The following is a 26,469-nucleotide window of genomic DNA, read 5'->3' as shown; positions in this document are numbered from 1 at the left end:
AGACTGTTTTATGAGCACTTGAGACGAATGTGTATTCTGTTCCTTTGGGTGGAATGTTCTGTTTATGTTTGTTAAGTTCATTTGGTCTAATGTGTCATTTAAGGCCAATGTTTCCTTATTAAATTTCTGTCTAGGTAATCTATTCATTGATGAAAGTGAGGTATTAAAGTCTCTTCCTACTATTGTATTGCTGTGTATTTCTCCCTTTAGGTCTTTTAATATTTTCTTTATATATTTAAGTGCTCCTATTTTGGGCATATAAATATTTACAAATGTTTTATTTTCTTATTGGATTGACCCCTGTATTATCATATAATAACCTTCTTTGTCTCTTATTACAGTCTTTATCTTAAAGTCTATTTTGCCCAACATAAATATAGCTACCCCAGCTTTCTTTTGATTTCCATTTTTATGGAATACGTTTTTCCATTCCTTCATTCAGTCTGAGTGTGTACTTGCATTTGAAGTGAGTCTCTTGTAGGCAGCATATAGATGGGTCATTTTTTAAAACCATTTATCCACTCTGTATCTTTTGATTGGAGAATTTAGTCCATTTACATTCAAAGTAATGATTGATAGGTAGATACTTATTGTCATTTTGTTCATTGTTTTCTGACTTTTGTAATTCCTCTGTTCCTCCTATTCTTGCTCTCTTCATTTGTGGTTTGTAGATTTTCTCTAGTGTCATTAGATTTCTTTATCTTTTGTGTATCTACTATAGGTTTTTGCTTTGTGGTTACCATGAGGCTTACATAAAAACATTTATAACAGTCTGTTTCAAGTTGTTAACACCCTAAGATTGAACACATTCTAAAGCCCTACATTTTTACTCTCCCCTCATTTTATGTTTTTGATGTCACCATTTACATTTTTTTAATCTTGTGTGTCTTTAACAAATGTTTGTAGTTATAGTTATTTTTACTACTTTATCTCTTAACTTTCATGCTAGCTTTATAAGTGACCAGCCTACCACCTTTACAACATTTTAGATTATTCTGAGTTTTACAACATATTTACCTTTACCAGTGAGATTTATATTTTCATAAATCTTCCAGGAAAACTATCTCTCCTTCAATTCACTAGGAGAACTTGGCTGTGTAGACTAAAAACTGGTTGGCAGGGTTTCACTGGTGGCACAGTGGTTGAGAGTCCACCTGCTGATGCAGGGGACATGGGTTCGTGCCCCGGTCTGGGAAGATCCCACATGCTGTGGAGCGGCTGGGCCCATGAGCCGTGGCTGCTGAGCCTGCGCATCCCGAGCCTGTGCTCCACAACGAGAGAGGCCACAACAGTGAGAGGCCCGCGTACCGCAAAAAAAAAAACTGGTTGGCAGTTTTTTCCTCTCAGCACTTTGAATATATTTTACTACTTCTGGCCTGCAAAATTTCTGCTGAAAATCTGCTGATAGTCTTATGGGGGTTCCCCTTGCACGCAACAAGTTGTTTTTCTCTTACTGTTTTTTTAAGATTCTCTCCTTGTCTTTGATTTTTGACACTTTAATTATAATGTGTCTTATTGTGGCTGTCTTTGGATTCATCTGTTTTTGGAACTCTCTGGACTTCCTGGATCTGGATGTCTGTTTCTTTCTTCAGGTTAATGGAGCTTTCAGCCATTATTTCTTCAAATAAGTTTTCTGCCCCTTTCTCTTCTCCTTCTAGGACCCCTCTATTGCAAATGTTGGTCTGCTTGATGTTAGCTTATAAATCCCTTAAGCTGTCTTCACCCCTTTTTTGTTCTTTTTACTTCTCTGGGTGTGTTCTGTTGCCCTGTCTTTGAGTTCACTGATCCTTTCCTCTGCTTCATCGAGTCTAATGTTGAAGCCCTTTGTTGTATCTTTAAGTTCAATTATTGTGTTCTTCAACTCTGTGACTTCCATTTGGTATTTTAATATTTTCTATCTCTGTTGAAATTCTCACTTTGTTCATCCATTCTTCCCCTGAACTTAGCAAGCATCTTTACGATCATTACTTTTAACTCTTTATTGTATACATCATTTATCTCTGTTTCATTTTGGTCTTTTTCTGAGGTTCCATCTTGTTCTTTCTTGAAACACATTCCTCTGTTTCTTCATTTTCCTTGACTCTGTGTTGGTTTCTATGCATTAGATAAAACAGCCACCCCTCCCATTCTGAAAGGAGTGGTCTTGTTTAGGAGATGAACCTTTTTATTCAACCATGCCTAGCTCTTGGTTGTCTTTCAGACCTTAGTGATTGTCCAAGTAGCCTACTTTATTTTTAGTGCTCCCTCTGAGCTGAGTCCTGGGGTAATAACCAGTTAATAACTGTTTTTTTTCTTTCACTAATGTCTCTTTGAACTGATGAATACAAGCCCCAGTGGCCACCAGAACCAGGTGATCACCTGGGTGGCAGCCACAAAAACTGGGGCACCAGATAAGTGTACAAGCTCTCCTCCAGGATATACTAGTGCTCTGGAGTGGGACAGAGGGAGAGTGCTCTCCCAGGTCTCTGGAGAGGATGACAGTCAGCCTTTAGATGTGTTTAATTAGAAGCCTGCCGCTAAGTCCACAGCTATGAAGATAAGCTAACAGATCTCTTTCATAGAAAGATTGGTTGCCTCAGTCTGTTGCCTCTCTGCTGTGCCCTGGGAGTGGTAGCCAGTTAAGAACTCCCTTTCTCTGTTATGGTCCTGTGGGACCTGGGAATGTAAGCCCTGAGGGCCACCTGAGTCAGGTGATCTAGAGGTGTCCCCTGGGCAGCAGCTGCAATAATCAGGACACCAGAAGACAGCAGTACAAGCTCTTTTCTGGGAGATACTGGTGATCTGGAGAGCATAAAGATGGAACCTGCCAGCCTCCATCCTGTGTATTTCAGTAGACTCATATGCCAAATTAGATGCTGGCCCCTCAGGCTGACCCTTTAAGATAAACAAATAATCCTTTTTAACAGAAGGTCTAGGTGCTTTTTAGTCAGTTGCCTCTGCACTAGGCTTTAGGGTGGGTGAGCTTGCATGTGCAAGCCCTTTAAGAACTGTTTCACTGTTTTGATATAGCCACTGGGGTCTCATGGAAGTTAGATGTTTTGGGGTCTTGTCTCTCAGGTGTAGGTCTTAAAAGTTGGGTTCCAGATGTAGGGTTCAAATCCTTCATTCCTCAAGTAGCAGCTCAGGTGTGAGTTTTTGCCCAGTTGTGGGTCTCCACACCAGATGTGGGGTTTATGGCAAGATTATGTCTCAGTCTCTCTTATTTGCTTCAATGTGGGTTTTCTTGTTTGCTCAATTTGTGGGCATTGCTCAGCTAGTTTGGGTTTTTTTGTTTTTCTTTTTTTTAGTTGCGGCGTGTGGACTCCCCCTGCATTGGGAGCCCCCTGCATTGGGAGCATGGAGTCTTAACCACTGGACCACCAGGGAAGTCCCAAGGTGGGGGCGGGGGGGCATTCAGAGGAAATTGTTTCATAGATGGTATAGACTCAGTGCATCTATGGGAGGAGGTAAGTTCAGGAACCTCCTACATCACAGTCTTGAACACAAACCTGTAATAAACCCTTTTGACAGCAATAATTTTTTTAAAAACCTGTTTAATGAAAAATAAAGGGATAAATTTTGTTTCTCTAGGAAATTGATGATGAATATGGAGCACAGTGTTAGTCAGCATCTGTTATCTGTTGTAGGGATCATAATAATATCATCGACCACATGAAGTCTAGAAACATCAGGATGTACTTTAGAAGTTAGTAATTAAGAATACTCTGCCTGAAGGTGACAATTATCACATGTAGATAAAGAAAGGTATATCTTATATCAGTCTGTGAAGCATGACTTCATATTGAGAGTAAAAAAGCAAAACTTTCTAAATCAATTTAGCACATTTTTGGTTCCAGTTTTCTTGTGCAGGTTAAAAAAAAAAAAAAAGGTGAAGTAGACCTGTTATTAAGAAGGCTCGATTAATACAAGAAATTTGCAGACAGTTAAAAGATATAAGTTTAATATCAGTGTCATAAGATGCTACAAATAGTAAATCAGTTAATTCTAATAATGGGCTAAATTATTTCTCACCTGATTCATGGATTCCAAATAAAGCATTTGAAGTTCATTGTCGCAATTGTTAAATATCTGACATCATTACGAATGCCATGTTAAATTCAGTTTAGAAGTATATTTACAATAGGCAGGAGATGGAAACAACCTAAGTGTCCATCATCGGATGAATGGATAAAGGAGATGTGGCACATATATACAATGGAATATTACTCAGCCATAAAAAGAAATGAAATTGAGCTATTTGTAATGAGGTGGATGGACCTAGAGTCTGTCATACAGAGTGAAGTAAGTCAGAAAGAGAAAAACAAATACCGTATGCTAACACATATATATGGAATTTAAGAAAAAAAATGTCATGAAGAACCTAGGGGTAAGACAGGAATAAAGACACAGACAGTGTGTCTTTATAACCACATATACATATAACCACAAAGCAGTGGTTATATGTATATGTATAACTGATTCACTTTGTTATAAAGCAGAAACTAACACACCATTGTAAAGCAATTATACTTCAATAAAGATGTAAAAAAAAAGTATAGCATTTAAGATAAAATTATTCATTTTGTGGTGATAATACAAGTATAAATTTTGATGAGGCACATTGCTATGGTAAAAGCAATTTTTCATACTAAATCAGCTATCAGCAGCAGATGTGTACTTGTCACAGGTTGCATGTAGACATAATTCATAATTGTGTCCAAAAAGCTGGAATATTTTACCAACCAAAATAGAATTTGAAACCATGTTTGTCAATTTAAAAATATTTATATCATTCATAAATATAGAGTAACTGAATTACAAAATGTAATTTTGTAAATTACATTGTAACTCAGCCAATTGTCCTGCAAATGGTTTTGAATGTTTTGTGAGGGAATCTTGTAAATTTCATGCAATGTAAGTTAGAAATAAAGAATCAAGGTTAGCCGTATAGCACAGGGAGATCAGCTCGGTGGTTTGTGACCACCTAGAGGGGTGGGTTAGGGAGGGTGGGAGGGAGGGAGACACAAGAGGGAAGAGATATGGGAACATATGTATATGTATAACTGATTAACTTGGTTATACAGCAGAAACTAACACCATTGTAAAGCAATTATACTCCAATAAAGATGTTAAAAAAAAAAAGAATCAAGGTGTTCAACAAATGGGAGTATCTAGTATTTGACTATATGAAGTTCTAAAGGCAAAGTATTCTTTTAAAGTCATTATATAGTAATTTTGGAAAGTATGTTACACACAGTATATATAATATGAGCTTAGTTTGTAATATGTGTATTTTATATATTCAGTGGCAGTGCCAAGGGGAACAGGGAAGAGGTTTATCTATCCCATAATCTCTATCAGCCCCCGCAATGATATAAACATTTAATACTTGTGTCAACCTTATGTAAATTGCTATTCAAATGTAGTTTTAACCCTACCAGATTGCTACCCTTAAGCCTCTTTAAAGAAATTCTAGAGCTGACATTCTCTCATTATATATTATTTACATATAGATAGAAAAATGTCTGGATGTGTATGTGCTAAATGGTAACAATTGGTTTCTTCTAACTTTTTCAGTTTATTTTTTCTCTTTGCTAATTTCTGTGTTGTTTTTTTACAGTAAGCATAAATTGTATTCATAATAAAAAATAAATATTATAAAATTAATTAACTTCTTTAAAACACACATACAGAAAAGAAAAAAGCAAACGAAAGCTGAAAAGCAATAGTGAGGTTCTTTGAACTATTTGATTTCTTTGGAGAAAGGCAAAATATCAGACCAGAGGATAACAATTATGCTTTTCCGTCAGTTGTTAATATGTGGAAGACCCTCTTTGAAAGTGTTGGTATAAGGTTACTCTTAGGATCTGCACTTACATTTCATCCTTATGATTCTCTTCAATTGGATACAGTTACCCTCTCCTATATAAGAAGTTCAGTACTGGGGTTGCTTTCCATTTCATCAGGAAGCAAATAACTAGTTCTCTTTATAATTAGTTTCTTTAATGCTACATTACATTTGTTTTTCAGCTCTCTTACTTACTCTCTTCATTTCTGTGGTTTCTCTAGCTTTTGACTGCTAGTCTGAACTTGTATGCATTTATATTATCTTTTGGAAGCTGTACCATTCTCTTTAATATGTGTGTATATATCTAATTACCCAGCTCCCTGTTTTTTACTGGCCTGCCTGGTTTTTGCTTTTATTCTTCATAGGCTTTGTTCTGTATGTCTTACTGTCAGTTTAGTTGCTGACCTACCTAGACTCTAGCTTCTGTATATTTGATTTCCTCCTCTGTCTCTACACTTGACTCTTAATCATTGTCCTAATACAGACTGAAGAGCCTTACCCTTGTTGTAATAAAGAATTCTGGTGAAAAAAAATTTAAAAATTACATTGAAAATATGCATAATAAGCCAATTATTCCTAACTGAAGGAAAAGCTTTGAGTTTCTGTTTATTGGAATTTAAGGTGTTGTCATATTTCTGTTCCTTCCCATTAGGCTAAAAGACCTCACTAGCCAGCTAGCTGGCTCGGACTACAGTGGGAAATTTTGCTTGTTTCCATTGCTTAATCTCCTTTAATAAAACTCATTTTATCAGATCTTAAAGTGGCCAATAACAAGTAGTGATTAATTCATTATTGTGGCAACATGGATGGACCTGGAAGATATTATGCTTAGTGAAATAAGTCAGGCAGAGAAAGACAAATACTGTATGTTTTCACGTATATGTAAAATATAAAAATAAAACAAATGAACGAATATAACATCACAGAAACAGACTCTGAGATACAGATAGCAAACTAGTGGTCCTCAGAAGGGAGAGGTGTAGGGCAAGGGCCAAAATAGGTGAAGGGGATTAGCAGGTACAAATAGCTAGGTATAAAATAAGTTACAAGGATGTAATGTACAGCACATGGATTATAGCCAAAGTAAAAATATAAAATCACTATGTTGTACACTTGAAACCAGTATAATATTGTAAGGCAACTATACTTCAATTAAAAAAATTTGTTCTATAACTGTACGGGTCTGGGGACAAAGTATATACAATCTTTCTATTGAAACTACTGATGGCACTATAATTTGAGATCTGTGACTATAGAATACAACCTGTAAATGCTTTTTTGTTACACAACTTGTGTGTGATTTGAAGAATGATTTAGGTACTAATTCAATTTATATAATTATGTAAGATAATATATAATCAATATTATTTTGCAGTTTAGATAATTCATGTCATTCTGTGATACAGTTAATGGGCCAATTATTGGGCAGTTTATTTTTTTTTAATATAAATTTTGGGGTAGCTACCTTTGGTTTTGAATTGCTGACTTTTGGTTGAGGTTATTCTCTCCAAAACCATCTTAATTGTTTGTTTTATTCACTGGCTATTATGCATGATTCTTTGGGTAAATGTATTTGTTCTCAGAGCTATTCATAAAGGTACTTTCTGCAAGACCAAGAATTACATGTACAGTACAGAGTTTACAGAGTTGGAGAAAAAGAGTTATTTCTTGGTCCAAGTCAAGAGTAAATCTGATTTAAATGCATATGTTAATCCAGCGCACATGTTTTTGGAACTAGGAACTAGATAAAAACCTTGCATGTTTTGTGAGCTTTTAATGTAGCTATGTCTGTTTTTATTTTATATTAATAGGAAAGTTAAAGGAGGAAATATTGATGTACATCCATCAGAAAAAGCACTCATTGTTCAATATGAAGTGGAAGCTACCATTCTTGGAGAAATGGGGGATCCCATGTTGGGAGAACGAAAGGAATGCCAAAAAATGTAAGTTTTCTTCATTTGTGCACATTTGAAAGTAGTAAACTTTATAGAAATCTGATGTTATTTAAACTTGCATAGATGATAAATGATTATGGCGTTCTTACAGACATACATTATCTCAGTGAAGCAGAGACTATATTAAATTATAAATATAGAGTATGTTCCAGAGAAAATCATGTTTATGTGAGCATAATTGGAACCTAATGAAAAATGCCTATTCTTATTTATCCCATTTAGTAAATGCATATAATAGAATATAACTTGTGAAATCAACTATAAAAGATATGTTTATATAGGACTTTTTAGCTTAATTTAGGAAATTTGTATCTTAGGGGATCCTGTGTTCTTTCTTCCCTGGAATTACAGAAAGTGATATGACATCCAGAATTCACAAATCGGGCATGTACCTTGAATTCATCCCTTAAAAATCTAGCGTTGTGAAAGATATTAGAAATAGGACAAGCATTTTCTGACTAAATGAATTGAGCTTAGGTCTCGCAATGTTCTACACACTGTCCTTCCTGCTTTCATAGTACTTTCAGGAGTCCCTTGGGAACTGGCCTTCTTCATTAGTCTTCAGTTGCGCTGGCGATGATCTTGCGCTCCTTCCATAGTTTTATGGAAGTAGAGAGGGTCTGAGATCACCTAGTATTCTTTCCCAACTTTCTTCCCCCCATAGATAATTTTGATTTGGGAACTAGTTAAAAAGTTAGTGTGTTTTGGTGGTATTAAGTATATTCAGGATGCTAGAAGTGCATGTGATAGTATTTAGCACACTGAACAGCACTATATTTTAAATATATAGCAGTAGTTCTCAGCTGGTTAGGATTTTCCCCCCAGGGGACATTTGACAGTACCTGGAGACATTTTGGTTCTCATAACTGGAGGGTGCTCTTGGTATCTAGTGGATAGAGACTGGGGTGCTGCGAAACATCCTACAATGCGTAAGATAGGCATTTACAAAGAAAAAATTATTTGGCCCCAAATTTTTATAGTGTTTCAATTAAGAAACTTCATTGTATAGAAACCTGAAGAGAGAAGCTACCTACTGTCTTATTAAGATCTGTAGTCTCTCTTCTTATTTGGGTTAAAAGGCTAAATTACACAGGTAATTCATTAAAAATAAATGAGTCTTTGGATAATCCACTAGATTGAAGAGATATACACATGCACACATACATACTTACACTGTAGATTTTAACTCACATGCTCACAGTTTTTTGTGTTCTCTCACACTTTCTTCCATTTGTGTGTTATTGCTGCCTAAATTTTGTACATTTTGAGAAAGTAACATCTCTTGAGATCTTATTAATTTGACTTCCAAAGAAAAGCTAGCAGATTAGGGATCTTTGCCTTTAGAACCTCATGCATCCACATTTCATGAGAGAAATTTAGTTTTTAGTTTTTAATAGTGTAGTCAGTAGCCTTATTCAATTAAAATTAAGTGAGGGCTTCCCTGGTGGCGCAGTGGTTGAGAGTCTGCCTGCCAATGCAGGGGACGAGGGTTTGTGCCCCGGTTCGGGAGGATCCCACATGCCGCGGAGCGGCTGGGCCTGTGAGCCATGGCCGCTGAGCCTGCGCGTCCGGAGCCTGTGCTCCGCAACAGGAGAGGCCACAACAGTGAGAGGCCCGCGTACCGCAAAAAAAGAAAAAAATTAAGTGAGAATGTTGTTATTGTTTGAAAATCTGTAGGCTTTCTAGACAAGGGGTACATTCACTAGAGTCAGCCACCTGGAAAGAGTTACTACCAACTGGCTAGTGTAAGTGGATTTAAACATCAGTATGGGAAAAACCTCTGTAACCCAACTTTGTGGTATTCAACCTGGCTGCTCAAGGTTTGCAGAGGAATCGTATTGTGGGAGCAAAAGGAGAATATGGTTTGTTTATAGTTCAAGAGGATTTATCAATGGTGGCAGCTGGGGGTGAAGGTTTTGAGGGGGACACTCATATAGATTGAGATAGGTGTGAAATGAAACTGTCATTAAATTGTGGTAGTCAGTGCTATGGCTCAGGTCCAGAAGACATGTATTTCATTCTCCCTTATCGGATAAAGGAATGTATAAGCTCACCTTCAACAGAGTCCCCGTTTTCTGAACATTTCATTATGAGAAATCTATGGTTAAGGTCCAAAAATAATATGGGCATTTAAAATTTTTATTTATTTATTTTTGCTGTGTTGGGTCTTCATTTCTGTGCGAGGGCTTTCTCTAGTTGTGGCAGGTGGGGGCCACTCTTCATCATGGTGTGCGGGCCTCTCACTGTCGCGGCCTCTCTTGTTGCGGAGCACAGGCTCCAGACGCACAGGCTCAGCAGTTGTGGCTCACGGGCCTAGTTGCTCCGCGGCATGTGGGATCCTCCCAGACCAGGGCTTGAACCTGTGTCCCCTGCATTAGCAGTCAGATTCTCAAACACTGTGCCACCAGGGAAGCCGAATATGGGCATTTTTTGGTATGAGTTTTTGGTATTGCTGATAGGCATGGGCTGCCTAATGAAGGGGGCCTATTTTTTTATTTTAGAAATAATCAGTAAACATACAGCTGACATTTTCTAAAAATTCTAGTCCTACATATTTTTTCTTTGTCTCTTTTAACAAGGGAAGGATTTAGGAGAGAGATGTACACACTAACAGAAGAGAATCTTTCTGTTACTTGGATGGAAAGAAGATGATGAATCAGGTTGCTAATATATATATTGGTAGAAAATAAATCTAAAAAAAGCTAGAAAAAATCTGCTTTATTAAATCAAGATACTACTGCACACCTATTAAAATGTGTAAAGTCTAAAACACTGATAGCACCAGATGCTGGTGAGGATGTAGAGCAACAGGAACCCATTCATTGCTGGTGGAAATACAAAATGGTACAACTACTTTGGAAGTCATTTTGGCAGTTTCTTACAAAGCTAAACATACACTTACCATATGATCCAACAGTTGTGCTCCTAGATATTAACCCAAATGAGTTGAAAATGTATTTCCACACAGAAACCTACACATGAATGTTTATAGCAGCTTTATTTATAACTGTCAACAATTGTAAGTAACCAAGATATCCTTCAGTAGGCAAATGGGTAAACAAACTGTGTTGCATCCATATAGTCAAGTACTATTCAGCACTAAAAAGAAATCAACCATCAAGCTATGAAAAGACACAGAGGAACCTAAATGAATATTGCTAAATGAAAGAAGCCAGACTGGAAAAGCTATATACTGTATGATCCCAACTGTATGACCATCTAGAAAAGGCAAAACTAAAGTAAAAATAGATTAGACGTTGTCAGGAGTTCGGGGGTGGGAGGGGAGAATATGTGGTGCACAGGGCATTCTTAGGGTAGCAAAACTATTTTGTATGCTACTTTAATGGTGGATACATGAAATTATGCATCTGTCCAAGTGCACAGAACTATACAATACAAAAAGTGAACCCCAATGTAAACTTAGACTTTAGTTAATAATATATCAATAGTGATTCATCAATTGTGACAAAGTTACCACACTATCACAAGATGATAATAATAGAAGAAACTGTACTGGGGGAGGGTAGTGGGGACATATATGGTAACTTTGTACTTTCAGCACAGATTTTCTGTAAACCTAAAACTGCTCCAAAAAAAACGAGTAGGAAAATTTCAAAAATACATGTTTATAGAATTTCTGTTGTGCTTCTTCTCAATCAGATTTATGGAAACTCAAGATTTCCCAGTTCCTTCTTAAAATTAAACGTGGAGATGTCTTTTGAGAGTTTTTCTCTGAATAGACTTTCCTTTATATCTCTGCTTTCTGATGGGCAGCTAAAGTTATACAAAAATATTCAACAGTTTAAAAGATTTAAAAGGTAGGAACTTAAACAGCCAAATAAATTAGAGAAAAATTAAAATAAAGGGACAGAGTATTGCTAGGGTTCTTGTTACAGACATTAGAAGCCACTCTAGAAAATTCAAGCATAAAAGGAATTTATTAAAGTCTATTAGGTAGCTTATAGATCCCAAGAGGACCAGATTCGAGGATGACTATAAAGCTGTGAACAGTATTCAAATCACTTTACTAGACTTGTTTCAGGAGAGATTATCTGTATCTGAATAATGATTTCACAGATGCTAAGTGCAGGACATTTTTCTGAGGTCTCTGTCCCTGTTGCCTCTAATACCTTGAGTGTCTCCAAAAATTGGCCATCTTCACTAAGAAGTATTTCAACATAGTGGCTACTTTCTTATGTTTCTCTTTTTGAATCTAAGCTTTGCATGAATGCATCTGTTTTGCAAGAATCTTTTGCCACCAGTTTGAGTCTTCACCCTGAACCTAATTTTATGTCCTTATAGCTTTCTTTGGTGCCATGAATCCACGTAAATTGGTCGTTGTTTCCAGATTTTGAACAACCTTTTCTTATTGACCTTCCAGTGAATCTCCTGGATTAAATTAAAAAGGAGGGAGAACCTGTTTTGTCTTTCTTTTTAATGTACTAGCAGGTATAACTATATTTATTTGTTCCCCAGCATTACTCATATAGATCTTAAAATGCATCCTACTTTTTTTTCTTGTGTCTTCTATATAATTTCCATCAGAACAACCAAATCCGAATATATTAATATTGTCTTGCCCCTAACTGAAAAGAAAATGACTGTGAATATGGTCAAGAAAATGATTCATTTTTGGCAGTATGGATTTTCACATCTAATAATAATTTAAAACTTTATGTGATATCAGAAAGACTTTAAAAACAAGCTCTCTGGATATGCTATCCTGCCTAGAAGAGTCAGATGTAGATTTTACCATTCCTTTTGTTATCTTATTTGTCCAGCTCAAGGAAAATCATTGCTTTGCATTTTTTTCTAAGCCTAATTATATCTAATACTTTATTATATTTTACTAAAAGAGATTATGTTAGGTACACTTAAATGTTTTGTAAATTATTTAAAAGAAGTATTGTTTAAGTTATCACTTATTTTAATAATACCTGAGTTGGAAAATTCTGATATGCCTGCAGCATTCGTCTTAAGAGTCTCAATGCCAACACAGATATAACTTCCCTGGCACGAAAGGTGGTTGAAGAATGTAAACTCATTCATCCCTCAAAGCTAAATGAGGTAGAACAGCTGTTGTACTATCTCCAGAACCGCCGTGATTCAGTGTCAGGAAAAGGTAAGCAGAAGAATTCCTAACTTTTAATGTAAAACCAGAGTTGTTTGACTATAGTTTGTACTTTTGATATTTGAATGGTGAGTTTTCTTTTGCCAGTGCTCTAAGTAAGTGAGTGAAATAATAAAGAAACATACTAGTTTCCTACATGCCAGGCTTTATGTTAGATGCTTCCAAAATGATCTATTTCATACTGTGTGTGTACACATGTGCTGAAATAAAGAGTAAAAAGGCAAATTCCATATTGATTCTAGAATAATAAAAGGAGAAGATTGGGAGCAGAAAACCTGTTTTCTCTACGCCAGCAACTAGATTTATATTTTCTAAAGTTTTTATTGACATTTAATTGATAATTTGGATTTCTTATTTAAATGTTAAAATATATGTCATATGCATAAGTTTTGTGAATCTTTGTTAGGAAGACATTACCTTTTCTTTCCTAAACGTCTTTGTTGTTACCATTCTTCTATCTTTAATTACTTCATAAAAGAACCAAGCCATTAAAATATTAGAGCTAAGCAGTTGATTATTTATAGAAGACATTTTCGAATAATCCAAACCCAAAACAAAATGAGAGTACAGACATTTGAATGGAAAGTCATCTCAGATTATTCAATGGTTAGTTATTCCATTTCATAGTATTTATTAAGTTTAACATATATCTCTCTTTTATCATTGGTGAATTCTAAAATATGGTACCCTTGAAATAACTTATACTTAAGTTTTGATTGTATTAAATAGAAAAATGAAAGAGAAAATTCATTTGGACTTTTTTCAGATTAACCAGTCTTCCCATCCACAGCAAATAAAATGCCTTGTGCCTAATATATACTTTTATTAATTGGCACTGTATATAGTATCTAACACACTTTATATGATCAATATATATGTGTTGAATGAATTGAATAGCTGTGAATTTATTTAAAAGCAAAAATGAACATTTTGAATTTGATTGTTTCCAACTACATAGCTGGCACTCAGTGTATCCCTATTAATTATTAATAATAAGTGCTATAAGGAAAATATTATCAAAATTTTTATTAACTATTTTTTGATACAATATTCCTGTTAACAGTGTTACTAAATGATGAGAGATAGCTTCAATAAGTAAGTGAGAAAAATAAATGCTATGCTCCTTTAAGATGTGAGTGTACTTATTGTAGGTTGTACAATATAGTTAAAACTGATCTTTCCTAATGTTAAATTAATATAATTCCGAGGGCATTTGTAATAAAATATCTTTAAACAAATGAAAACCCTTTCACTGAGTTTTCAGAGTAAATCAGTCTTCTTACCTCCTTCCCCAGAAATTAGAGGAATATGAGGAAATTTTCATGTTATCATAAGTAGATAAATTAATTCAAATCAATATGTTTCTCTATATGGATATTAATGTTTGGAGGCATATATGAAATGCTATACCATAGTATATGTACACTTATTTTTTATTTTTCTGCGGTACGCGGGCCAGTCACTGGTGTGGGCTCTCCTGTTGCGGAGCACAGGCTCCAGACGCGCAGACTCAGCGACCATGGCTCACAGGCCCAGCCACTCTGCGGCATGTGGGATCTTCCCAGACCGGGGCACAAACCCTTGTCCCCTGCATCGGCAGGCGGACTCTCAACCACTGCACCACCAGCAAAGCCCTGTACACTTATTTTTAAAAACTATTCCATTTTCCTTCTTTTTTACTTGATATTCACTATTTCAAAGCCAGAAACCTAGCCCTAAAAGTGGTTGAAATAAAACAATAATAGTTATTTGATTATGTGATTCTTTACCATAAGTATTTTTTTTCTTTGCTTAATTAAAATCACTGTCATAGTAAATTATCTGTTTGAGGAAAAATCTAGCTGTTAAGAAAACATAACTTTGGGCTTCCCTGGTGGCGCAGTGGTTGAGAATCTGTCTGCTAATGCAGGGGACACGGGTTCGAGCCCTGGTCTGGGAGGATCCCACATGCCGCGGAGCAACTGGGCCCGTGAGCCACAACCACTGAGCCTGCGCGTCTGGAGCCTGTGCTCTGCAACAAGAGAGGCTGCGATAGTCAGAGGCCCGCGCACCGCGATGAAGAGTGGCCCCCGCTTGCCACAATTAGAGAAAGCCCTCACACAGAAACAAAGACGCAACACAGCAAAAATAAATCAATTAAAAAAAAATAACCACTTAAAAAAAAAAAAAAGAAGACATAACTTTGTCCATAACAGCTACCTTCCTCTGAAAACAATCAGGGCTAATTCCTATTATATGTAAAACATTTGCTAATTATAGAATCAAAAATTTGATACTACTTGAACTTATTTTAATGTACATTCATTGCTTAGGTTTTTGACGCAGATCAGAGCAGTGAAGCATTTTTGATAATTTTTTTTTACAAAATGAAGTTCTGCTATGAATCAAATAATTCAACATAAAAAATGACTCAAAGTTGTGTTCAGCACCTTTGAATACCTCTTTAATTCATTTGGGAACAAGTGAGGATTAAATTAACACAAATATTAAACATTTGCCTTTTAATTTATGATCCTAATTTTGTTTAAAAAATCAGCAACTGTATTTTAGCTTTTTAACTTTATCCAAGTTATTTCTTTTCCTTTGTTAATTTTTATTTTAGTTTTTATATTACTCAACTCATGAGTTTTTCTTTGCCTTATTGATTTTCCTATTCTTAAATGTGAATTAGGAAAAGAAAGAAAACTCAAAATGGAGTATTTTGCTTCTTGTTGGCAAGTCTGGCTATTTACATACCTAAAATGTTAGCCAAAGAGGAAGTTTAAATTGCTACCTCTGACATAACTTATTATTTATAGATTTTATTATACTCTCCGTGATATCCTTATTAGAACAAATGCATTATAGATGAGCATTTTTTATACATTGGAAAAAAGGTTATCTCATAAATTATCCATTTGAAGATCCCCAACTTAGCTAGAATTAAACTCAGCTGCTGAAAATAAAAATTACCCAGAAACCTAAAAACATTGCTCTTCTCATAAGAAAAAAATCTTTTTACAGAAAAAAAAGAAAAATCAAGCAAGCCTAAAGATCCACCTCCTTTTGAAGGAATGGAGGTAAGACTGTATTTTTATCTAATAGAGAATTGATTCTAAGGTATTGCTTTTTACCATCAATAATTCATACAATCACATTAAACAAATGTGGAATTTTTAAAAATGGTTGAACTTAAACTACCTGAAAAAGGTAGAAAATCAGTATTTAATAAAGGCAAAAATTATTGGATGTGTCTTTTAGACATAATTTATTTTGATAACTAAGTTGTGAAATGTTTTAAATATTCTTATTCTATGTTTTAAAGTATGTTTAATTTATTATGGTAGATACTATTTTGAATTACATTTAAGATACTTTATCAATATAAATAGGCCAGTTTTAGAGTTTATATACATCCCATTTTATCATATGGTTTATGACTACTTTCACTCAGGAGTCCTATCACCCAAAGGTCTAATTTCCCCCTCTACAAAAAGATGGCAACTGTTAAGTCCTTTGAAAACTTGTCTCTTACTATCAAGGGCAGTTTATTGATCACAGAATACCATTCCTTTGACATTGGCTCTGTTGAGCATTATTCTTTTAGAGTACTTCCTTCCTCTTCCTTTGTTTCAGATTGATGAAGTTGCTAACATTAATGACATGGATGAGTACATTGAGTTATTATATGAAGATATTCCTGACAAGGTTCGGGGTTCTGCTTTGATCCTACAGCTTGCTCGAAATCCTGATAACTTGGAAGAACTACTATTGAATGGTAGAATTTATAGACTTGAATTTATAGACTTATCTATAAATATTTAAAGTAGAATTATTATTGTGAAATATGATTTTTAAATTTATTATCATAGAGGGGTAAGCCAAAATTATTATATCAAGCTTAGGAATGCACTTATTTTCCAGCTCTTTATTACTTTCCTTCTTACTCAAATTTCTTAACATGTGGGCATAACATTTAAATATTCTCTGGAGGACTCACTAATAATTTAAACCAGAAAAGTAAAGCATTAATGGTACTGAATCTTTTCTTTCTTCTATTCTGGAAGACTTTTTATTTTTTCTTCTATTCTGGAAGACTTTTTATTCTTTCAATTAGGATACAATATCAGACTTTTGACATTTGCACATGTATGTATATGCTTTTATTAAATGACAGTTCCAATATTAGTTTTCTTTTAATAGCACAGCCAAAAATAGTAATCTTTTAAATTTCATTTAGATTGATTTTGATACCAAGTATTTGCTTTCTTTTCATTAGAAGTGCTGGGTAATAAAAGAAAATGGAGATATAATGCTCTTAAAACCTTTTTTCTCAGTAATACCACTGTAGAATACCACTATAGAATTATTATGATTTTCTGATTACACTTTTGCCAAAAATAAAATATGGAAGATATTGTTATGATTTCCATCACATGTGAAGGAATGTGATGGAAATCATATCAACACTTTGTAGCATGGAAAATATATCCAGAGATCTTTCCAGAGAGTCATAGGATATTACCAATATTCCAGTTAGGAAATTTGTACATTTTAAGTATTTTCTAAATTATACAACTCATATATTAATATATTCTTTTTAAAAAATTAGAGTATTACAGATAAAACCCCCTTTGACCATTAGTCTGTAATCTGTTAGGAGTTTGGAGTGCATTCTTCCAGATCTTTTCCATATATTTATACATATATATATAGGGTTTTTTCCTGTATTAAAGAATAGAGTATTACCTTATATGAATTTTTATGTTAATTATATCACACCTCTTACTTGGCAATTTTTTCTCCAGGTAGTAATGGTTCAAGATTATATGCATATAGATACATACAATGTAATTAGTTTTGAACTACTTTTGATTATTGTATTTTATGAAGTTATGCATATTCTTTAGCCATTCCCCTTTTGATGGTCATTTGGTTGTTTCCAAGGTTTTCAGTAGGGAACTTTAGTGAACATCTTTGTTCATATCTTATATACACAGGCAAGGGTTTTTTAAGTGTGTGTACACAGAAACAAAGGTCATACAGAAATGCAGGTCATAATTTCTTAGGGATATTTCTGAATTGTCCTCCAAAGTGGTTGTACCACTGTCTCTCCAGACCAATGGAATATGAAGGCTATAAAACTTAAACATTTTTGCCACTGCATTGTTGGTAATAAATAATATCTCTTTGTTTTAAGTTGTATTTGCCTGATTAATGAATTTGATCTTTTTCTTATGTCACTAGACTTCTGGAATTCCTACCCTGTGAAGTTCGAATTTATATATACATGTGAATATATGTATATTTACATATGAGTATACATCCTTTTTCTTTTATATATATGTATTATATATACAGTCATCCCTTGATATCCATGGGGGATTGGTTCTGAGGCCTGCCAAGGATACCAAAATCTGCAGATGCTCAAGTCCCGTAGTTAGTCCTCCATATCCTTACATCTGCGGATGCAACCAACCACGGATCTTGTACAGTTGACCCTTAAACAACATGAGTTTGAACTGCCTGGGTCTACTTATGCACACATAAGTTTAAACCCATGTTCAAGTATAAATGGGCCTGTGCAGTTCAGACCCATGTTGTTCAAGGGTCAACTATACATCCTTTTTCTTTTATGTACTTAGAAATAGTTTTTTTCAGTCTGTCTTTTTTTTTGTGTGAGTGAGACATATCTTTTTCCATTCTTTTACTTTCACCCTATTTGTGTCTTTGAATCTGAAGTGTTTCTGTTGTAGAATGCATACAGTTGGATCATATTTTTTTAATACATTCAAATAATCTACCTTTTGATTGGCGTGTTTATTCTATTTACCGTTAACATAATTACTCATAAAGGATTGTCATCTAACACTTTGTGTTTTCTGTATGTCTTTTATCTTTTTTTGTTCTTCTGTTTCTCCATTACTGCCTTCTTTTGTGTGAAATATTGTCTAGTATACCATTTTAATTCTTTCATTGTTCCTTTACTGTGTTTTCCTGAATTATTTTCTAAGTGGTTACCCTAGGATTACAGATACCATCTTAAATTTTAAAAATCTAGTTTAAGTTAATGCCAACATAATTTTAACAATATACAAAAACTTTCCTTCAGTATACCTCTATTCCCACCCCATACCTTTATACTATTATTTCGTACATATTACATCTGCATACATTATCAGCCTATCAGCAAGTAATATAATTATTGATGTATGCATTTTAAAATCAGATAGAATAAGATAATACAATAAAAAATATGTTTATAATGTCTTTTATATTGATATATAGAGTTACCTTTACCGGTGCTCTTTTTTTCTCTGTTTGGATTTAAGTTACTCTCTAGTGTCCTTGCATTTCAGCCTGATGGAATCCCTTTAGTATCTCTCATAGAAAAGGTCTACTAGCAACAAATTCTCTAAGTTTTTGTTTACCTAGGAATAACTTTTCTTCTGTTTAAAGGGTAGTTTTGCTGGATATAGAATTACTGGTTGACAGTCTTTTTCTTTTACAATTTGAATATGTCATCCCACTGGCTTCATGTCTGCATGGTTTCTGATGTGAAACCAACTGTTAACCTTATTGAGGACCATGTGTACATGTTGAACTGATTTTCTCTTGCTACTTTCAACATTTGCTTTACCTTTGGCTTTTGCCAGTTTGACTTATGATGTGTTTAGGTGGTCATATCTTTGAGTTTATCTTGCTTGGAATTTGTGGAGCTTCTTGGATATGTCGATTAATGTTTTTAATCAAGTTTAGGAAGTTTGGACCATTATTTTGTTAAATATTTATTTAGCTCCTTCCTCTCTATCCTTTCCCCTTGGGATCCCCGTGTTAGTAAGCTTGTTGATATCATATAGATCTTTGAAGCTCTATTTGTTTCTTTCTGTTCCTCAGACTGGATAATCTTAATTAACCTGCCTTTACATTTGTTGATTTTTTTTCTAATTCACATCTGCTGTTAGGACCATCTAATGAATTTTTCATTTCAGAAATCATACTTGGAACTTCAGAATATCTATTTGGTTCATTTTGTATAATTTGTATCTCCTTATTGATATTCTTTGTTTGGTGAGATATAATTCTCATACCTTCTCATATTTTCCTTTAATTCTTTAAACATCATTTCCTTTAGTTGTTTAAATATATTTACAGTAACTTCACATAATTTAAAATCTTTGTCTCATAAGTTCAAAATGTGAGCTTCCTCATGGACAGTTTCTATTGAATGCTGTGTTTTCTGAGTATGGGATATACTGTCCTGTTTCTTTGCATGTGTTGTATTTTTTGTTGTTGTTGAAATAATATTGGGGCAACTCTGGAAATCAGATTTCCACTCCTTTCTGGACTTGTTATATTTGCTGTTTATTTGTTTAATGAGTTTCCTGGATTAATTAATTACTGTAAAGTCTGTATTCTTTGTCTCTGCAGTCACTGAAGCCTCTGCTCAGTTAGTTTAGTGGTAACTGATTAGATAGAGATTTCTTTAAATGCCTGGCACATAGTTTCCCAGCCTTTGCTGAGGGGCTGTGGGTGTGTACATGTGGGTGGGAGGATGTCTTCAGTGCTCAAGGAAGTAGTTTACAAGCCTTAGCCTTCATTTGCTGCTTGAACATTGCCTCAAGGTTGGCCAGAGACGAGCGATTAGGCTCTTTTAGGTCTTTCCCTGGTATGTGCACATTCCTACATGTGTGCCGGGCCTTCTGGAGTCCCAGGAATGTGTTGGAGTCTTTCAAAGACCCAGTGAATATCTCATTTCCCAGTTTTTCCTTTTAAAGTGTTTTGGTCAGCCTCTTGTTACCTCAAGTTGGCTAGGCTGCTGCTGCACATAGCTGCAGTGTTGCTGCTGGTAGTTTTCAGCAAATGCCCTGGGTCTAAGGCTGTTTGTAAGAGCAATCTCTGAGTCAGGTCAAATAAAGCCAAACCATGGGAATGGAGCTTTTCAGCAAGTATCCTGATGGATAAGATATTGACAGTTCACTGGAGTGGGAATTTGGGGGAGCACCACACTGTTCTACTTCCTCCAGCTGTTGCTGGGGTACTGTTTTTCACAGATATCATGGTTGTGATACTGTTGGTTTTCAAAGTTTCCACAAACTTGCACAGAGGGGATGGATTAGGGCAAGTTGAAATGCCACAGAGCTCACTGTTCTTACCAAGTCAGCCATATTTCTTAAATAAACACTTCTTGAGTTTTTGCAAAACTAGTTTCCAGAGTTCTAAAAGAGTTTATTTTGAAAAAATTTACCAGTATTATATTTGCTTATGGAAGAGTGGATTTTTGCAAGTCCTTACTCTGCTCTTCCTAAAGTCCTTGCCCCTGGAATTCATTTTTGTTGAAAGTGACAGGTAGAGATGTAATTTTATTTTTTTCCACATTGTATAGCCAGTTATTCCAACTTAGTTATTTTTTTGTTAACATCTTTATTGGAGTATAATTGCTTTACAATGGTGTGTTAGTTTCTGCTTTATAACAAATCATTGGTAGTTTGATAGGGATTGCATTGAATCTGTAGATTGCTTTGGGTAGTATAGTCATTTTCACAATGTTGACTCTTCCAACCCAAGAACAGGGTATATGTCTCCATCTGTTTGTATCATCTTTAATTTCTTTCATCAGTGTCTTATAGTTTTCTGCATACAGGTCTTTTGTCTCCTTAGCTAGGTTTATTTCTAGGTATTTTATTCTTTTTGTTGCAATGGTAAATGGGAGTGTTTCCTTCATTTCTCTTTCAGATTTTTCATTCTTAGAGTATAGGAATGCAAGACATTTCTGTGTACTATTTTTGTATCCTGCTACTTTACCAGATTCATTGATTAGCTCTAGTAGTTGTCTAATAGCATCTTTAGGATTCTCTATGTATAGTATCATGTCATCTGCAAACAGTGACAGCTTTACTTCTTCTTTTCCAATTTGGATTCCTTTTATTTCTTTTTCTTCTCTGATTCCTCTGGCTAAAACTTCTAAAACTATGTTGAATAATAGTGGTGAGAGTGGCCAACCTTGTCTTGTTCCTGATCTTAGAGCAAATGGTTTCAGTTTTTCACCATTGAGAACGATGTTGGCTGTGGGTTTGTCATATATGGCCTTTACTGTGCTGAGGTAAGGTCCCTCTGTGCCTACTTTCTGGAGGGATTTTATCATAAATGGGTGTTGAATTTTGTCGAAAGATTTTCTGCATCTATTGAGAGGACCATATGGTTTTTCTCCTTCAGTTTGTTAATATGGTGTATCACATTGATTGATTTGCATATATTAAAGAATCCTTGCATTCCTGGGATAAACCCCAGTTGGTCACGGTATATGATCCTTTTAATGTGCTGTTGGATTCTGTCCGCTAGTATTTTGTGGAGGATTTTTGCATCTATTTTCATCAGTGATATTGGCCTGTAGTTTTCTTTCTTTGTGATATCTTTATCTGGTTTTGGTATCCGGGTGATGGTGGCATTGTAGAATGAGATTGGGAGTGTTCCTCCCTCTGCTATATTTTGGAAGAGTTTGAGGATAGGTGTTAGGTCTTGTCTAAACGTTTGATAGAATTCACCTGTGAAGCCCTCTGGTCCTGGGCTTTTGTTTGCTGGAAGAGTTTTAATCACAGTCTCAATTTCAGTGCTTGTGATTGGTCTGTTTATATTTTCTGTTTCTTCCTGGTTCAGTCTTGGAAGGTTGTGCTTTTCTAAGAATTTGTCCGTTTCTTCCAGGTTGTCCATTTTATTGGCATAGAGTTGCTTGAAGTAATTTCTCATGGTCCTTTGTATTTCTGCAGTGTCAGTTGTTACTTCTCCTTTTTCATTTATAATTCTATTGATTTGAGTCTTCTCCCTTTTTTTCTTGATGAGTCTGGCTATTGGTTTATCAATTCTGTTTATCTTCTCAAAGAAACAACTTTTATTTTTATTGATCTTTGCTATTGTTTCCTTCATTTTTTTTCCCTTTAGTTCTGATCTGATCTTTATGATTTCTTTCCTTCTGCTAACTTTGGGTTTTTTTCTTGTTCTTCTTCTTTCTCTAATTGCTTTAGGTGTAAGCGTAGGTTGTTTATTTGAGGTGTTTCTTGTTTCTTGAGGTAGGATTGTATTGCTATAAATTTCCCTCTTAGAACTGCTTTTGCTGCATCCCTTAGGTTTTGGGCCATTGTGTTTTCATTGTCATTTGTTTCTAGGTATTTTTGATTTCCTCTTTGATTTCTTCATTGATCTCTTGGTCATTAAGTAGTGTATTGTTTAGCCTCCATGTGTTTGTATTTTTTACAGATTTTTTCCTGTAATTGATATCTACTCTTATAGTGTTGTGGTTGGAAAAGATATTTGATATGATTTCAGTTTTCTTAAGTTTACCAAGTCTTGATTTGTGACCCAAGATATGATCTATCCTGGAGAATGTTCTGTGTGTGCACTTGAGGAGAAAGTGTATTCTGTTATTTTGGTTGGAATGTCCTGTAAATATCAATTAAGTCCATCTTGTTTAATGTATCATTTAAAGCTTGTTGTGTCTGTGACCTTATTATGATTTTAGGCAGCCTCACTGCTAATGGGTGGGGTTGTGTTCCTGTCTTGTTAGTTGTTTGGCATAGGGTGTCCATCACTGTTGCTTGCTGGTCATTGAGTGGAGCTGGGTCTTAGCGTTGAGATGGAGATCTCTGGGAGAGCTTTTGCCATTTGATATTACGTGGAGTTCTCTGGTGGTCCAGTGTCCTGAACTCAGCTCTCTCACCTCAGTGTTACAGGCCTGACACCTGGCTGGAGCACTGAGACCCTGTCAGCCACACGGCCCTTTTCAGAAGAAAAGGGACAAAAAAGAAAGAAAGAAAGAAAAAAATAAAATAACGTTATTAAATAAAAAAGAATTATTAAAAATAAAAGAATTAAAAAGTAATAAAAAGAAAGAAAAAGGAAGGAAAGAAAGAAGAGAGTAGCCAAATCAGAAAACAAATCCACCAATGATAACAAGCACTAAAAACTATACTAAAAAATAAACCAAATGGACAGACAGAACCATAGGGCAAATGGTAAAAGCAAAGCTCTACAGACAAAATCATACAAAGAAGCATACATGTACACACTCACAAAAAGAGAAAGAGGAAAAAAATATATATATCGTTGCTCCCAAAGTCCACCGCCTCAATTTTGGGATGATTCGTTGTCTACTCAGGTATTCCACAGATGGACAGTACATCAAGTTGATTGTGGAGATTTAATCTGCTGCTCCTGAGGTTGCTGGGAGAGATTTCCCGTTCTTTCTGTTCACACAGCTCCTGGGGTTCAGCTTTGGATTTGCGTGTAGGTGTCCTGAGGGCATCTGTTCTTTGCTCAGACAGGACAGGGTTAAAGTAGCAGCTGATTAGGGGGCTCTGGCTCACTCAGGCCGGGGCGGGGGGGAAGGGAGGGGTACAGAATACGGGTTGAGCCTGTGGGCTGCACAGGCTGGTGTGATGTTGCACCAGCCTGTCACGTTGCACCAGCCTGAGGCATTCTCCTGGGGAAGTTGTCCCTGGATCACGGGACCCTGGCAGTGGAGGGCTGCACAGGCTCCCTGGAGGGGAGGTGTGTCGAGTGACCTGTGCTTGCACACGGGCTTCTTGGTGGCTGTAGCAGCAGCCTTAGCGTTTTATGCCTGTCTCTGGTGTCTGTGCTGATAGCCGTGGCTTGCGCCGCCGTCTCTGGAGACAGTTTAGGCAGTCCTCTGTACCCCCTCTCCTCGCACACCCCGAAACAGTGGTCTCCTGCCACTTAGGCAGGTCCAGACTTTTTCCTGGACTCCCTGCCGGCTAGCTGTGGCGCACTAGCCCCCTTCGGGCTGTGTTCATGCAACCAACCCCTGGGATCCGACCGAAGCCCGAGCCTCAGCGCCCCCCCGCCCCAGTGGGTGAGCAGACAAGCCTCTTGGGCTGGTGAGTGCTGGTTGGCACCGATCCTCTGTGCGGGAATCTCTCCGCTTTGCCCTCTGCACCCCTGTTGCTGTGCTCTCCTCCATGGGTCTGAAGCTTCCCCCCTGCCACCCCCCATCTCCACCAGTGAAGGAGCTTCCTAGTGTGTGGAAACATTTCCTCCTTCACAGCTCCCTCCCAGAGGTGCAGGTCCTGTCCCTATTCTTTTGTCTCTGTTTTTTCTTTTGCCCTACCCAGGCATGTGGGGAGTTTCTTGCCTTTTGGGAGGTCTGAAGTCTCCCAGCGTTCAGTTGGTGTTCTGTAGGAGTTGTTCCACATGTAGATGTATTTCTGATGTATTTGTGGGGAGGAAAGTGATCTCCTCGTCTTACTCTTCTGCCATCTTGAAGGTCTCTCCCCAGCTTAGTTATTGAATACTCCTCCTTTTCCCAGAGATTTGAAATGGCTTTTCTACTATATGCTGGCCAGTTTTTTATTCAATAGATACTACTTGAAAGCTTATTCTGTGCCAGATACTGTTCTGATATATTCATAGATATGTTTTGATGCTCTCTTTTCTTTTCCATTGATCTGTTTGATAATTTCCATACTAATATCATACTGTTGTTGTTATGTTTTGTTTTGTACTTTGACTAGAGTTTTAGAGTGTGTAGGAGAAATGTTCCAATTTGTTGTTTTCTTTTTTTTAATGTGGTGTTGCTGGTCTTTGTATGTTTTCTTATATATTGTTTTAAGATCACTTTATTATATTCTCTGAGAAAATCTTAACAGAATTTTAATTATGATTGCACTCAAATTATAAATTAATTTTGGGTTATATTTTGATCTGTTGTAAACTTTGTAATTTTCTTTTGGTTTATTTCTTCATAACCTGCTGTGTATAATTCCTATAGCTGTATTTTTATTGAGACATTTTTCTGTTCTTTAGTAAAGAAGAAAAATGCTGAATTTGTGACATTATAGTACATCATTTTCCAAAGTATATTCTAAGAAATGCTGTATCCTCTGGATTATAAGGATGAATGCCTTTGGAAATACTGGATTAAGCAAAGCTAAACCAGATTCTTTATTAAGTAGGACTTTTTTAGAGCTTTTGCATATTACCTATTTATTTGACTTCAGAATAATTGTGTTCAAAACCTATATTATACCAGTGCTCTGTATTATGAATATGAATAATACTGTGAAATGCTATTATAGGGTGTTTTTAAGTTTGTATAAAAAATTCCTCACTAAGTGGATTAGTAATATAGTGAATTCTTGTTGTTTCATAATCTGAATGGCCAGAAAGCTCAAATAAACGAAATACTTTCATTACCATAATAAATACTTATAATGCAGTCCACGAAGTACAATAGGTCCGCAATGCCTATTATAGGAAGTTGAATTATGATCACTATATAATACACAGATATTTTAATTTTTAATGATTTCAAGATTTAGTCAGCCATGTAACAGTACTAATTTGACACTAGTCTCATTACTTTATGGTTACTTAATGTATAGTAATTCTCATTAATCAATTTGTTACCTTTTTCAGGAAAAAGGTGTAACAGGGATGTTTATCAATCTACCCTAAAGCTAGTTTCATTAAAAATTTTTTGCTCTATTTATGTCCGTTGGCATCAATTTAACATGACATTAAAATATTAGACTTATTTTTCTGTGTATAAATTTTATTTGATTATT

The 26,469-nt window shown here is 35.6% G+C and overlaps 1 protein-coding gene across 1 annotated transcript in view; it reads left to right on the top strand.

Annotated features, from left to right (window-relative positions):
• The window catches only part of KIFAP3 (kinesin associated protein 3), a 152,450-nt gene that overhangs the window by 7,486 nt on the left and 118,495 nt on the right, over positions 1–26,469 (top strand). Inside the window, exons 2-5 of the mRNA XM_024742440.1 lie at positions 7,639–7,770; positions 12,750–12,904; positions 15,917–15,972; positions 16,529–16,670. Of these exons, the coding sequence (XP_024598208.1) occupies positions 7,639–7,770; positions 12,750–12,904; positions 15,917–15,972; positions 16,529–16,670 (485 nt within the window). The remainder of the gene's footprint in view (positions 1–7,638; positions 7,771–12,749; positions 12,905–15,916; positions 15,973–16,528; positions 16,671–26,469) is intronic.

Source organism: Neophocaena asiaeorientalis, unplaced genomic scaffold (genome assembly GCF_003031525.2).
Source record: "Neophocaena asiaeorientalis asiaeorientalis breed wild unplaced genomic scaffold, Neophocaena_asiaeorientalis_V1.1 scaffold99, whole genome shotgun sequence".
Taxonomy (NCBI): domain Eukaryota; kingdom Metazoa; phylum Chordata; class Mammalia; order Artiodactyla; family Phocoenidae; genus Neophocaena; species Neophocaena asiaeorientalis.
Note: the sequence above shows the minus strand (reverse complement) of the source record. Positions and strands in the feature narration are given on the sequence as shown.